General features: G+C 34.7%; 4 protein-coding genes and 2 long non-coding RNA genes across 10 annotated transcripts in view; 3 read left to right on the top strand and 3 right to left on the bottom strand.

The window, feature by feature from the left end:
- The window catches only part of LOC104811046 (26S protease regulatory subunit 8 homolog A-like), a 3,930-nt gene extending 3,606 nt beyond the window's left edge, over positions 1-324 (top strand). Inside the window, exon 10 of the mRNA XM_010537582.2 lies at positions 1-324. This exon is cut by the window's left edge and continues 23 nt beyond it. Within this exon, the coding sequence (XP_010535884.1) occupies positions 1-98 (98 nt within the window). The 3' untranslated portion in view covers positions 99-324.
- A 1,057-nt stretch (positions 325-1,381) lies between these two features.
- On the top strand, positions 1,382-4,578 carry LOC104811044 (GTP-binding nuclear protein Ran-3-like). Its single transcript, XM_010537580.1, has 8 exons — positions 1,382-1,489; positions 1,682-1,751; positions 2,781-2,837; positions 2,926-3,043; positions 3,326-3,415; positions 3,501-3,680; positions 3,776-3,853; positions 3,986-4,578. Exons 1-8 carry the CDS (start codon positions 1,487-1,489, stop codon positions 4,053-4,055), a joined length of 666 nt encoding a protein of 221 aa, XP_010535882.1. The 5' UTR covers positions 1,382-1,486; the 3' UTR covers positions 4,056-4,578.
- Positions 4,579-5,017: 439 nt separating this feature from the next.
- LOC104811043 lies at positions 5,018-7,682 on the bottom strand. 4 transcript variants are annotated; one of them, XM_010537576.1, is made up of 4 exons: positions 7,455-7,682; positions 7,085-7,205; positions 6,293-6,714; positions 5,018-6,122 (listed from the first exon to the last, which is right to left on the bottom strand). In XM_010537576.1, the coding sequence occupies exons 3-4, from the start codon at positions 6,686-6,688 to the stop codon at positions 5,322-5,324; spliced, it is 1,197 nt and encodes a 398-aa protein (XP_010535878.1). In that variant the 5' UTR covers positions 6,689-6,714; positions 7,085-7,205; positions 7,455-7,682; the 3' UTR covers positions 5,018-5,321. The 4 variants fall into 4 exon arrangements, with proteins under 4 accessions (XP_010535878.1, XP_010535876.1, XP_010535877.1 ...); XM_010537574.2 differs by lacking the exon at positions 7,085-7,205 and having other exon boundaries at positions 7,455-7,681; XM_010537575.1 differs by lacking the exon at positions 7,455-7,682 and having other exon boundaries at positions 7,085-7,403.
- Positions 7,683-10,260: 2,578 nt separating this feature from the next.
- Positions 10,261-12,299, bottom strand: LOC104811042. 2 transcript variants are annotated; one of them, XR_771371.1, is made up of 2 exons: positions 10,941-12,299; positions 10,261-10,864 (listed from the first exon to the last, which is right to left on the bottom strand). It is a non-coding gene; the product is annotated as an uncharacterized LOC104811042 (long non-coding RNA). The 2 variants fall into 2 exon arrangements; XR_771372.1 differs by having other exon boundaries at positions 11,135-12,299.
- A 923-nt stretch (positions 12,300-13,222) lies between these two features.
- LOC104811041 lies at positions 13,223-13,651 on the top strand. Its single transcript, XR_771370.1, has 2 exons — positions 13,223-13,400; positions 13,621-13,651. It is a non-coding gene; the product is annotated as an uncharacterized LOC104811041 (long non-coding RNA).
- Positions 13,652-13,828: 177 nt separating this feature from the next.
- LOC104811040 lies at positions 13,829-14,113 on the bottom strand. The gene has a single exon (XM_010537573.1). It carries the CDS (start codon positions 14,044-14,046, stop codon positions 13,831-13,833), a length of 216 nt encoding a protein of 71 aa, XP_010535875.1. The 5' UTR covers positions 14,047-14,113; the 3' UTR covers positions 13,829-13,830.
- Positions 14,114-14,867: the final 754 nt, after the last annotated feature.

The following is a 14,867-nucleotide window of genomic DNA, read 5'->3' as shown; positions in this document are numbered from 1 at the left end:
GGGTGCATGTAACACAAGAATACTTTGAGATGGCGGTTGCAAAGGTTATGAAGAAAGACACAGAGAAGAACATGTCTCTTCGTAAGCTCTGGAAGTAATTCTCTTATCTTTCTCAAGAAGAGAGAGAAGTGAGAGTTTGTGGTTTTAAGCTTTTGCCTATGCAAAAAAAAAAAAATGGTACCTTCAAAAAACCTTCTCTCTATGCTTTTTTTCTTTGGAGATCCGATTTCCTAGTTTAGGTTAAAAGCATTTTAGGGTATTGTTTGACATGTGATGATGTGCCTATTTGAAACCTACCCTGTAGGCTATTATCCATCCTCTTAAGATCCCTGTAAGGGAGAAGGCCTAAACTATATACATACCAACTAAAACCCGTATTTGGTCGATATGGAACCCTAACAATATCCACAACAATCGACGTATATCGAGGATCGGACTGTTTCGATATTAGTCGACAGGAAATCTATCTCGTAAGAATCTCGAATCCGTTTTCTCATGGAGTCGAGAAAACTAGTCTGCACAAGAAGTAGGTAGGCGTGGATGTTTCGGTTGGATTCCTCATAATGGAATCGTATTGAACTGAAAAAAGAGTTATTTTTTTCTATCCGAATCCTCCAAAATTTTTGAAAGGTATTAATGTTAGAAAAACTAAATTTTTTGAAATCGAATCGAATCTGAAAAATCAATTTTTTTAAAAAAAGATCTAAATTTTTTTAAATAAAAATCGAATCGAATATAATATAATAACAAATTGATATCTATTTTTGTAAAAACGGATCATTCTTGACTCGAATATCGAAACGATAATCCCTACAAATAAGTGTTCATGTTTCTATGAAGTATCGGTTGATCTATGTGTTTAGGATTCTAACGGATATCCGAAGATTCTAGCTAAAAAACATACACATTGTAACGTTTTGTCACAGATCTCGTTCATGGATACACTTGCATACATAGATAGATCTCATCTTCTTATCTATGATCGAGTATCTATCTATCTTCCAAAATAAAACGGTCACATCTCAGTTCATTTTGTTTTGTTTTTGTAAACTATGAAAGTGCGAGATGAAATGTCCGAAATTAATATGTAAGGAGAAGATTAAAAAGAAATGGGTCGAAATAGAGAGATACATAAAAGTAAGGGTACTATTTTAGAATTTTTAGCTTTTGGGGTCAGGAAAGTTCAAAATATTTGACCGTTTTGATTTAAATTTTTTTAAATTATTATTATTCGAAAGAAAAAGAAACACCGCATAATGGGTACGCGTGGACTTAAAGCTAAATGAGATCCAACGGTGGACAAAGCTGCGTGAGAAATGCAGAACCAAAAGAGAAAAGAGAGTCATCAGATCCAACGGTCATGAGCATTGCGTCAACCCTAAGCCAAACGCTCCCCCTCTCTCTCTCTTTTTAAACCCTCTCTCCCTCTCGCCGTTCTCATCACCCCAATCTCTGTCTCTCTCTCGATTCCTATCGGCGACTATCAATGGTGAGCGAAACCTCACTCTCTCTCCCCCTCTCTATGCGTGTGTCGAGGATTTGTGTCTTGTCTTTTGATTACTTTTGTTTTTGTTCGTCGTTGGGTATTTGGTTTGATTTTCTAGGGTTTATTCGTTTTCAGATCTCGTAATTGCTTTTAGTTTTTCGTTGTTTTTGTTGTGATATTTTTTTGTGTGTTTAGGCTCTACCGAATCAGCAGACCGTCGATTACCCTAGCTTCAAGCTTGTCATCGTCGGTGATGGAGGCACTGGTACTCTCTCCCTCTCTCTCTCTCTGTATATGTTGTTTGTTTGTCCATTTGATGCGTCTGAATCAACTAAGAATGCCTATCCGTGTTTGAGAATGTATATGTTCATACATCTCTTATACGGGATGGGTGGTTGGACCGTAGAAAATGGTATGATTGTTATTATTAGATAATATTCTCTTATATAATGTTTGTTATACAGTTAAAACAAATTTCTATATGTATCAACATTTATATTGGTGGTTGTAACGGTGCTAGTATGTGCGATAGACTATGTAAAAATTGTGTTAAAAGAAATTAATAGACAGACAAATTCTGGTGACTGCGTAATTAAAACCATTATCGTACTTTCACGGCTTCTGCGGGATCCCTCCCGTGCATATACGAGAGATGGTGGAATGATGAGTTCTTTTGTCATCAACACGCATACATTAAACACCAATGTTGAGACCTTCAACGGTATAGTTTACACTGGCAGGTGATTGATTCGAGCGTTGTAAAGGATCCATTAAAATTTTGCTTAGATGGAAAGGATCTTTTTACAACGTTCGAATCAAATACTTGCCCGTTGGTAGCAAGAGAAACTCATCGTTCCATCATCTCTCAAGAATGCATGGCTGTCTATGAAGTTGAAACCGTGAAAGTACGATGATGATTTTAGTTACGAAATGAAAATTTTCTGTATATTATTTCTTTTTAACACAAGTGCATATACTAACACCATTACAATCATCAATGTAAGCACTAATACATATAGGAATTTGTTGTAACCGTATATCAAACATTATCAAAGAATATTATCTAATAGTTTGTATAGATGATTGAACATATCCATGTTCAGAAATTTTGGGTTTTTGCTTTTGAGGAGTAGCTGTGTATTCTGAAATGAGTCCCAAACCATATCTCATTTTGTAGACAATAAGTTGTTAGACTTTTTTTTGGGTAATTTGGGTTGTGTTCTCCTCGAGTTGATATGAATTCGTTGAATAGATTTGTCAATTCTAAAAGCCAATGTCATCTGTGATTGTGCAGGGAAAACTACATTTGTGAAGAGACATCTCACGGGAGAGTTTGAGAAGAAGTATGAACGTAAGTACTTGGAATGAAGGATTGCTTGTCATATGCAGATTGTGTCCTTGTGATTGTCTTTTGATGAGGTTAATGTTGTATTTTGCAGCCACTATTGGTGTGGAGGTTCATCCTCTCGATTTCTTCACAAACTGTGGTAAGATCCGCTTTTACTGTTGGGATACCGCAGGACAAGAGAAATTTGGTGGTCTAAGAGATGGATACTAGTAAGTGCACTGCTCTTTCCAGGGATCTTGGTAGTGGAAAGGTTTTAGAAGCTGCATTCATTTTCTCATTTCGGTAGCATGTATAGATAGTGTGCTGAACAAGTTAACAACCACTTATTGCTACATGGGTAATGAGAATATGCATATGTAGCTTACATGATGTGGTGATTATATTGACTGCATGATGAAACTTGTCTTTTCGATTTCTTTTGTATGGTATCTTCTTTTGTCTTATGTTTGGTAGGTGTGTGTTGTTAAACAAGTATGTGTGTTTTCTTGCAGCATCCATGGACAATGTGCCATCATTATGTTTGATGTCACGGCTCGTCTGACATACAAGAACGTTCCTACGTGGCACCGTGATCTATGCAGGTTCTAATACTTCTCAGATGCCTTTTCTTGATCCTCTCTTTTTGTGATCTGGGACGAAAGCTTATTTTGATATTCATTCCCGTAGGGTGTGTGAAAACATCCCGATTGTTCTGTGTGGAAACAAAGTTGACGTGAAGAACAGGCAAGTGAAGGCCAAGCAAGTGACTTTCCACAGGAAGAAGAATCTCCAGTACTACGAGATCTCTGCTAAGAGCAACTACAACTTTGAGAAGCCGTTCCTGTACCTTGCCCGGAAACTCGCCGGGTAAGACCTGCAATCACTTCTTTTATCCTTAACTATGAATCAGTCAAGATCGGGAATCTGCGGCAAAAAATTTCACTGAATATGCTCTGTTTCAGGGACCCTAACCTTCACTTTGTGGAATCACCTGCTCTTGCTCCCCCGGAGGTTACCATCGACTTGGCTGCCCAACAGCAGTAAGTTTTCGATTCTCACTATTCCGGAACTATGAATCACATGAAAACTATGCATTCCATATCGTTTTGTCTTTGCTCGGGTTTATCATCGGGAAACTTGTAATAAGAATACAAACTCTGTTATGTGTACAGGCACGAGGCAGAGCTCTTGGCAGCAGCAGCTCAGCCACTTCCGGACGACGATGATGACACCTTTGAGTAAAGAGGAGGACTCTGACTGTTGTTTGGTCTGTGTGTCATGTTACATAGTTCTTTGCGAGAGAGAATGGTTACCGTTGCGGTTGGGGGTATTATCATATATGCTCTTGGGGGGGGGGGGGGCTTTTTGGTTGTTACATATTTAATCATCTAAGTATTTTTTTTCTCTTTTTTTTTTTTGGGTTTCGGATTTGGAGATACGTGGGATTTGGTTGTAGGAGGAGAAGGGTTCTAAATCCCCGCGATTTTCCGAACCGGTTAAAAAAATATGTAGTTAGGAGCTTCGTTTTTCTTTCTTAAGAATGTGACTTCGTATTGGGATGTGGTTAGGGTTGATGAGAGACATGTTTGATGAGGCGAATAGCCAACGAGGCCGAGGCTGAGGCAAGATCGTGTAATCCCTTCAGTCAGTCGAATAGAATATCTGTAACACCCTCACTTGAAACCTCGTACCGATAGTTGATCAATGAAATCCGTATCCAAACCCCCCGGTTGGGGTTTTGGGTCGGCAACCTCGTATTCGCCAATTATTAGGTTTCTCATTTTCGGGTATATTAGTTAGGTGTCTGCAAACACCTAACTCTTGTGATTGCCCAACTCAGTATCTGATTCTTACACAGAATATAAACAATTCAAGTTTCAACCTCCACAAAATTATTATATTTTTTAAAAATAAATATTCAACCCGTACCCGAAAAGGACACGCCTCTGATTTTTTAACAAATTTGATCGCATCTAATTGCTGCTGTTATATTCTTATGGATTTATTTTGCGAATCTTTCGATTCGAGGACAGAAAATGAGTTTTTTTAATTAAAAAAAAAAGAAGAGTAAAAGAATCAGACAAAAACTACAGAAGCAAACAGTTACAAACAGACTTCCTTGCATTACTGCATGACTATAATAGGACTATATATATATATATATATATATATAATTTCCACAGATTAGTAGAAAACAAGACAAACGGCTTCAAATGGCTGTCTGGAGAATCTGCAGCATTAGTAGAAACCCATCTAACAAAAGTTTTTCTGACAGTAAAGACAAGGACTCTTCCATAGATACAAAGCAACTCTCCTGAATCAGTGAAAACACACCCAAAAAAAAAACTGGGAATTATACATTTATGAACTCATGAATTCAAATGCTCTACAGTGTACAAATTGTACAGCCTAGATCAATTTATTCTATAAAACATCATAGATGGACAATTGGCAGAAAATCAGGACAAAAGTCTAGAGAAAGAAAACAGGGTAATGACATTTTTCCCGTTATCTGTAAACAGTGCTGTTATCAGCAGAGACAAGATTTCTTATCTGAACCAGATGTTCATCGTTCGATATGTTAAGGGCGGCTCGGAGATTCGTGATCCATACTTCTTGTTCCCAAGTTATAGGCCCGGAAGCATGAAGTCTCTCTATCGTGCAACGGTATGCATCCAGCTCTAACCTATGGAGTTCACCTTCCGAGTGCTTCCCCGGTCGAATGGTCTTTCTTCTATGACTCTCTGAGCCACAAACTGATTCTGCATCGCTTGAAGTATTCTCGTTGATGTCTTCGATCGGGACGAAACTATACGAACCAATGCTACAACTACCGACAGAAGAAGCAATACTTTCTGTTTCTTCTTCTTCTTCTTCTACGCCTTTTGCCAACAAAGATTCAGCTACATCAGCAAAGCTGCCAGTTCGATTCTCGGTTGAACCAATATTGTATTTTTCGTGTATAGTTTTCCCTGGGAAAAGGGTATTATCATCTACCTTTTCAAGGAAGGTTGACGGGTAAGCAGCAGCCAAAGGTCTATTTGGTCTGCAGCCTTTTTCAACCGCTCTGATTTTCTGGGCAGTTCGAAGACCATGTGGTTCAACCAGAGAGTAGGGCTTTCTCTTTAAACCTTTAGATGAAAGAACATCAAAATCGTCAAGCTCGCCTTTACTCTCAAGAGTAATAACATCACCTTTCAGGTTCAGCTTTTTCCTTGAGTTTCTTACATGAGACTGAGTGCTTAATCTTGCTTTACACTTGATGGATAAAGATTGATCATGTTGACCTTCATTGACACCTTTAGAACCCTGAAAGGAGATGCATAAATAACAAAAAAAAAAAAGTCAGTTCAAAGGCTATAAGCAAAACAGCCCACAAGCCGATCTGAGTAAAAGAAGATAATTACAAACAAAATGGCAAGTTCTTTTTAGAGATGTATCTGTAAAATCAGCATGCCAAAGGAATTGATGAACAGTACCTGCCCTATCGTGATCCACCCATCATTTTGCCAAGATTGTCTAACCCGAATGTCGAATTGGGTTGCTCTGAATTCCAGTGAGGATCCAAGTAATCTAACCAAGAAGCAATCCCTCGCCAAAATCTTGGAAACCGCTGCCATCTTCCAAGAAGAATTCTCAAAAACTTCTACAATGTCACCAGGTGCCCAACATTTTACAACCTCCCCCGGAGGAGGCAAAGGCCTTATACTTTTCCTCGGTACCCTCTCTCCATCAGACGCAATACATGCATAACTTCCATACCTGACTTTGTAATAATGCCCATTTCCCGATATTATCTCGGCAATGCGCCATGCTCCTGATGGGACTTCCCTGTTGCTAAACACTTCAACTTCACTCCCCTTCTTGAATCTCATGATTGCTACTCCAAAATCGCGAATATCTGATCGAGAATATTGGTAAACATTCCATGAAACAAGAGCAAAGAGTGTTAAGGACCCTATAATGAGAAACGTTTAAGGCATTGTATATATATTTCACATTTAGGAAAGGAAATTTAACATCAAACAGCAGATTAAGTAGCGTCGATATAATCATTATCGATAAATACGAGTTCCTGTTGATAAGCATTATAGCTCAGTTTCCTCCCAAGTGTGAGGGATGTCAAATTTTGATCCAAATCAAAGAAAACAGAATGAAAAAGGCATCAAATTCTCGAAGGAGACAGAATTTAATCCCGCAGAGAATTTGATTCTGAGACCGTATATGTGTAGGTATACATCTATATATATCTATGGATATGAATTGTATACCTATACACAATCAGTATAATCTCTCGCATTCAGAAACTTCAACTGCAAGCGAGCTATCACAGGGGAAAAACACTTGCCATAAAGATTTCAGATTCTTCTGCTTTCAGATACTCAATGGCTTCTGATACAACACAGATTCACAGATCACGACATGGGAATAGAATCTGAATGGATTTTCTTTGGATCAGTTTGGTTACTGAGAAAATTCTCAAGAAACTGAGACACGAATCACAAGGAAAATTCCAAAAAAAAATCCATCTTCAAGCGGACATCAAGATTGATAAAACCCAGAAAAAGGGGGGGCAAAGGGGAAAACTGAAATTTTTTTTTTTTTTGAAAAAAAGCATAAGATATGGAGTTGAGATTATACCTAAACCGAAGATTTGGTCACTGAATCGTCACGGAAAGTTTTGGGAAGCAAGGAAAACCATGACTCTTCCTGAGACAAGCAGAGTTCTTTCTCTTTCCTTCTCTTTTTTTTTTTTTGGTTTCCTTTCAGTTTTCTCGGCAACCAAACAAGGATCAAAAGGACAAAAATAAAATAAAATAAACTAAAAATACAATTTTTTTTATATGATATATGATATAACATTAAATTTAAAATAAAAGAAAACAAACATATATGACACGTCGGCATACCAGGGAAGGAACGATCCATAAACGATTATAAATAAGCGATCAAACGGCCAAGAGATTTTATCCACATCTGAATTCGGGTATTTTTTTTTTCAATTTAATTTAATTTAATTATATATGTTGTGTGTAAAAAACAAATTTTATAGATCACGGAAAGAAAGGGTATATTTTCTCTAATCATAATTAGTAGTTGATTATGTGAGCGTTTAATGATATCATTAGATATTTGAAATATTTAGTGAGGGTCCTAATTTGGTCCCCTGCCAAAGAAGCGAGAGAATCAAAAGGTCAGTCCAAGACATCAACAATTTCTAATGGTATTCTTTAAAATAAATTTATACCAAAGTAATTGAATTATACAAAAAAATAATTTTATACCAAAGTAATTGAATTATACAATTGATTAGAAAGGGTAGGTAGTTAATAATCCAAAAAATAACTAAAATTTACGAAAACGACACTTTAAAAAATAAAAGTTTTAAATTATTAAAACATAAACCTAACCGTAAACTAAACCCCAAATTGAAACTAAACCCAAACACAAGCATTAGACAGGCGTTTCAAATTACAATGAAAAGTTATTTTACTAAATTTGTTTATAACAGCTGCTGTTTCTCAAGTTTTAATTATTTTTTATTCCATAAATATTTTATTCTATATCATTATCATGTAAATAGTCGAGAGTTTGAAAATCAATTGACTTTTTTTTTTGGGGATATCGCCATAAAAACCCTGTACTTTTCCCAGGTCAACGAAAAAACCCTGTACTTTTTTGCTTACCAATTAAACCATATACTTGGTATGATTAACCAATAAAACCCCAAACTTGTTAATAATTCACCGAAAACCCCCCGCGACTGCCAACTCAAACAAAAATGATGATGTGGCAATGACTTGGCTTCCAAGTTATGTACACATCATCAAAATTATGACACATCATCATTTCAAACAAAAATAAATTACATAATTTATTTAAATTAATTTATATACATATAAATTCACACATATATATATATTACATATAAAATTACTTATAACTACTAAAATATACATATATATATATATATATTATAAATTACATTAAAAATAATATATATATACATATTATTTGTTAATATATATTATTTTTTAATATATAGTGTATATATTAGTTATAATTACTTTTCTTTTAATATGTATATTAGTTGTATATATATATGTTACATGTATAACTAATACATATACATATACATATTATTTTTAATAGATATATTTATACATGTAACATATACATATTATTTTTAATAGATATATTATATGTGTATATGTTAGTTATAATTATTTTATTGTAATATGTATATTAGTTATATATGTATATGTTATATGTATAACTACAATATATTACACACATAACTACAATACAATATATATGTATATTTTTTTTTGATAAAATATATGTATATTATAACTAATACATATACATATTACAATAAAAATAATTATAACTAACACATACACATATAATGTATCTATTAAAAATAATATGTATATATATATATTAGTTATACATGTAACATATATATATGAATTTATATGTATATAAATTAATTTAAATAAATTATTTAATTTATTTTTGTTTGAAATGATGATGTGTCATCATTTTGATGATGTGTACATAATTTGGAAGCCAAGTCATTGCCACATCATCATTTTTATTTGAGTTGGCAGACGCGGGGGGTTTTCGGTGAATTATTAACAAGTTTGGGATTTTATTGGTTAATCATACCATGTATAGGGTTTAATTGGTAACCAAAAAAGTACAGGGTTTTTTCGTTGACCTGGGAAGAGTACAGGGTTTTTATGGCGATTTCTCCTTTTTTTTTTTGTATCACATGGAAAATAACAACTGTTGGATAATATTATAGGATTTTTTTAACGATTATTATTAAAGGTATTTTTATATAATGCGATTAATTGAATGGAGGGATTTGGGTAAAGAAACCAATAGGGAAGTGAGATTACTCAAATGGATTAGGCAGAACCACCGAATTGATAATGACATTTTATGGTCTAAAATAAAACTCGACCACATTTTTTTTGTCTTTGTCAGTTTCCTCGTTATAAATGTAACTCAAAATAAATTATATGTAACTCAAAAATCCTAAATTGAGATAAATGAATGTGTTATGTTATTGATTTGACGTCCTAGACTTGAGTTTGATAGATAAAGACCAAAAGATTCCTTAGGGTTTGGCGGTTTGGGTGCTTATTTTGGTATGGATATCATATCAAAATCAAAATCAATATCAACCCGATAATGTGAATGAAATTATGTCTGCACCCAAATCAAAAACCAAAATAAAAATAGACACATCACCCTAACTGAAAATTAAACCAAATATAAAATAATTAAAGAATCAAACAAAAAGAAACGTATTTATTCAACTAAAATTTTGAGAAATTTCGGTCCGACCGGTTTATAAGCTATCAAAATTAGAAAATTTCCAACCACTAAATGCCATTTATATTCAACGAATGTGTTTTTGTTTGCAAAAAGCTAATGAAGAAAACATTACTGACACCTCTTCCATAACATTAAGATTTGACCAAATCTAATGACAGAACAAATGAAAAAACACAAACACTTCAAAAGTGTGTTTCAATGGTTTTCCATTGATAAGAACTCATGATACTTTCACCTTTGTTGCAGCAAATTATGTTGGATTCTTTCCCCTTTAGGGTTTTGCAGAGAACAGTATAGAACACAAGTTCAAAGCAGAATTCGAAGAATGGAACTTCTGTCCTGCGTCCTCGGGTTCTAATTATCAAGTCCTTGGGTTCTCATTATCATTTCTCGGCCTAATTTGAACTGTCATGATATGCCTACCATATGACTTTAGTCTTAGGATCATAAATATTTATCGAGTATAGACTGCCTTTCCAAAATCTTAACCGAGAGAAGCCAGCGGATGAACAACAAACTAGAAGAGGCATACAGAAAAGGGTCTGTTTCATCTGGATACCTAATTTCCGGGCAGAATTCCTTGAGCTCATAGGAAGATTGACCCTCTTGCGTGTCTTTGCTCGTTTTCAGAAACTCGGGCACCACCAAAGTTTCGAGCTTGATCTCCATATGCATCACAAAATGAAGTCATGTATCGTCTCCTGTGATGGACCAAGTAAATCATTACCAACAACCATAACTTCATATATGTAAAAATAAAGTTACATCTAAACATACCGATGGTACTAGAGGCAGTGAGCCAATGGTATAGATGGGCTCATTACGAAACCATGTCAAGTTTCGCGGTCCAAGCATACAAATTGTACAGATTTTAGCTACTTTCGGGGAAGTCATCACAAAGGAAGAAAAGAAAAGGTACGATAACGAGCGACATTTCATTTTGTGCAAATAGAGAAAGAGTTGAACATTACTTTCTAACTCCCCTGGGATTTCAGATTTTACAAGGAGCATCTGTAAAAGAGAGTTTCATCAGTGCAATCGTCTACTTCCATCACTCACTTTCCATAACTTCATACCTGTCTGCACCCAACGGCTCGAGTTGCAGAATTTGAATTTGGAAGAAGGTCTATGTCAAGAACCTGAAGTAATAGATGGATGCAAAATATCGACAATAAAGCTCACCCATTATCTAGTACATGAGCAGAGCTAAGCAATATCCTTTCAAGTCTAATCTCACCACAGAGATTAAGAGTTGAATACAAACAAATAAAGCTTAACAAATATCTCGATGAGATACATATCTATCGCTCGTTGATGGCTTGGATGATCCTGCAACTCGGAGTAAGAACTCAGGACTGTATTTTCTTACGGAACAGATTCAAAGTTCCATAATTTGCCACAGCAAAAGAGAAAATTCATCAGCATTTCAAAAGACAATTTCATATTGATGATATGTTATAAGGCTATAAACCCATCAGAGGAAGTCTATATCCCATTTCTCTATAAGCAAGATCGCACCATGTTGCAACTGGTTCCTACTCTTTTCTTGGAGTTAAGAGTGGAAGTTCAAAATCTCATATAACTTTCAACACCAACTCCATCAAGTCAATTCAAGGCTACATTTTTCCAAGAAACCAAAAATTGCAGTGTTCTTCCCTATCCACAAACGAAACTTCAAAATCAATTTCACTTCAACCAAACTGAGGCAGCAATGATTCAAAGACATCGCATCATATAGAACAAATCGATTGAAATAGACCTGGACGGAGTCAGCACTGATGATTTCGCCATTAATAAGCTTTTCGCAGGCTCCATGGCGGGTCTGCTTTTGCCAGTTCTGGTAAGCCCAAAAATCACAATCACCCTCCCCTTTTCCCCTCTTCTTCGTCCTATTTGAATCGGATCCATGCATAGAAACAGAACGATCCATGGCTCCACAGAATCTCCGGGCGAAACACAGGACTCGGTGTTCGCATCCTCAAGCAGCGCATACGGATCACAAAGACGCAACTGCTTAACATCACTTTAGCTTCTTCGATTGAAATCGACGATTCAAATTGAAAGAGAATAAACCCTAGGAATCGGAAGATAGAACTCGCCGGGGGGAAAAAAAAAAAGCGATTTCAGAAGAAAGCGATGGATAGGAATTTGGAAATACCAGGTCCGGTTCATAGATTTAGATCGTACCGGAAATTGAACCGGGATCGGTTAAGTTTATTCCAAGCACCATTTGGCAAGGATTAATTGGTTAGATTATATACACATTTCAGAAAACTCATATGAGATTCACAAGTTTTTTAGTATATGGTATAATGGAGATTCTGTATTTTACATCGTCGATTTTGTCATTTAATTTTGTACACAATAGGTATTGGAATAATTCGAATTCATAATCGAGATTACTCTTAGACTGGATTATGATTCCAATTTTATTTCAAATTTCGTGAGTTTATGAACAACATCACACTTAGAATCTATATAAAATATATTCTCTATTTATTACAAACCATTAAATTATTGTCAATCTTTGTTGAAAATTATGAATCTATTTTCATTTGGAAATTGCAAATTTATCTTTGAATACCCAAAATTTAGAGATAGAAATCTGATTTTAAATCTTAATATCTAATATATAAAATATATGGGTAGGGATTTAGATTTTTATTAAAATTTTCGATTATCGGCACGACAATCAAACATCTCAAAAAACGAAATACATACATACATACATACATACATACATACATACATACATACATACATACATACATACATACATACATACATACATACATACATACATACATACATACATACATACATACATACATATTATACAATAAATAACATTGTAAATAGTTGTATTTAGGGTTTTAAGTTAGTATGTAAGTGTATTAAGCCATATCAATTATTAAATCATAAACTCCCGATAATTCTCAATAATTAAAAATCTGTGTTCTTCCAGAAAAAAAAAACACATCCCACGTAGCGAATAGAGAACACAAATCTATACGAATCATCCTCATACATACATATACATATATATATATATAAAGACATCATATTTATTACTAGGAAATGCTAACTTTAGGGTTGATGTAATGCCTGAGGAATGTGATATGGAACATGGATTCTTCTCATTGCAGGTTTATTTGTCCTGGGAATCCTTGCTACCATCTTGTTGGTGGCCTTACCTGTGATTCGATATGAGTTTTCCCGGTTCTTCTGTCGGTTCAAGTTAGTAATCCCCATCTTTTGTTGAGCATTGATTCGGTATTTCCATATATATATCGTGAGAAATCTGCTGAGTTTCTTCATGGATTTTCCATTTAAATCGGTCATTGATGACTTGAAATTTTATATTTACTAAACTGATAAGTAAGCAATGATCTTCTTATGGGATGAAATCCAGGTATCATTTTCTGTTTTTCCATTGCTTTATTGCTCATTATTTCAGGCAGAGTTGCGGGAAGAACGGTTGAGTTTGGGAAAACTCATGTTGTTCGGCCAAAGGGTAAACATCAAGCAACTATAGTTTGGCTTCATGGGCTTGGCGATAATGGCTCCAGGTAATTTTTGTATGTCTGAAGTTGAGTACCTGTTTTTGAGTTTTTGAGAAAAAATTTATCCTCATGGCTTCCGTGATAATGTAACCCTAGATATAATATTACATGGAGCTAGTGTATGAAAAAGCCCAGAGAATGAAAGCGCAGAGAAAGAGAACGAGAGGAATTAGATGAACGGCTCTTTCACCGACGGATTTGCTGAGGACAGCATTTTCTTTCTTCGTCACATCATACGCTGTGAGGTCAACGCTTGATTCCGGCGAGAGGTTGACCAGAAACTCATCCGACGGTCGACAACCGCTCTGTATCCGCTGCATATCGTGCGGCTGTGATGAATTCTTTGTATATGTGTGTGTGTGTGTGTGTATATGTGTATGTATAGTAGTAGGAGATGAAGATATAGATCTTGTGGGATATGCATTTATAGGAGATGAAAAGTCAAAGGATATATGGATCACGATGCTTGGAGTTAATGTGTTATGAAGCCCTGAAGTTATGGCTTAAGTTATGAATCTTATGATATTTTTTATCTGCCAACTTTGCTTTTAAAATTTTTAAAGTTGGATTATATAATTTTTATATTATAATGATTTTCGACCGTATGGAAACCAAGCTTTCTTTTGGAAACTGTTTCATTAGTCCATGAATGAAACTATGAAATAGACGAATTACTAAATCATATTGTCACTTGGATTTCAACCTAGCTTTCCTGTTTCGCAGCAATTTTGATGTATATTAAGATTTGATAATTTTTAATGAAGAGTTTTTTATTTTTTTTATAAGAAAAGGATGTTGTGTTTCTTTTGAAAAAAACAACAAAATATCATTACATTTTTGGTAAAAGCAGGGACAAATTTTTATTACAATGGTATTTAATAATTTTAATTAAGATTTATAAAGAAATTTTAAAAATGGGGACTGTGCTTATAAATGGGTCGGCCCATATATGGGGTGTGTGTGTATATATGTATATATATGAACGAGTATATATGTTCTAACAAAATGTAGTATTACTATTATTATTTTAATATCAATTTTAACGGTGATCAATTAAGATTATTTTTCAAAAAAACCCTCAAATATTTTAGTTTTTGTAATAAAAATAGACACACCTATATAAATGTTTATGTTTTATTTC

This window comes from Tarenaya hassleriana, unplaced genomic scaffold, assembly GCF_000463585.1.
Source record: "Tarenaya hassleriana unplaced genomic scaffold, ASM46358v1 Cleome19, whole genome shotgun sequence".
Taxonomy (NCBI): domain Eukaryota; kingdom Viridiplantae; phylum Streptophyta; class Magnoliopsida; order Brassicales; family Cleomaceae; genus Tarenaya; species Tarenaya hassleriana.
Note: the sequence above shows the minus strand (reverse complement) of the source record. Positions and strands in the feature narration are given on the sequence as shown.

Coding starts and splice junctions, on each gene's coding strand:
- LOC104811044 (XM_010537580.1), top strand. Junction 3,416..3,500: donor TGGCACCGTGATCTATGCAG/GTTCTAATACTT, acceptor TCATTCCCGTAG/GGTGTGTGAAAACATCCCGA. Junction 3,681..3,775: donor CTTGCCCGGAAACTCGCCGG/GTAAGACCTGCA, acceptor GCTCTGTTTCAG/GGACCCTAACCTTCACTTTG.
- LOC104811043 (XM_010537576.1), bottom strand. CDS start 6,688: ATGAGATTCAAGAAGGGGAGTGAAGTTGAAGTGTTTAGCAACAGGGAA. Junction 6,123..6,292: donor GGTGGATCACGATAGGGCAG/GTACTGTTCATC, acceptor ATCTCCTTTCAG/GGTTCTAAAGGTGTCAATGA.
- LOC104811040 (XM_010537573.1), bottom strand. CDS start 14,046: ATGCAGCGGATACAGAGCGGTTGTCGACCGTCGGATGAGTTTCTGGTC.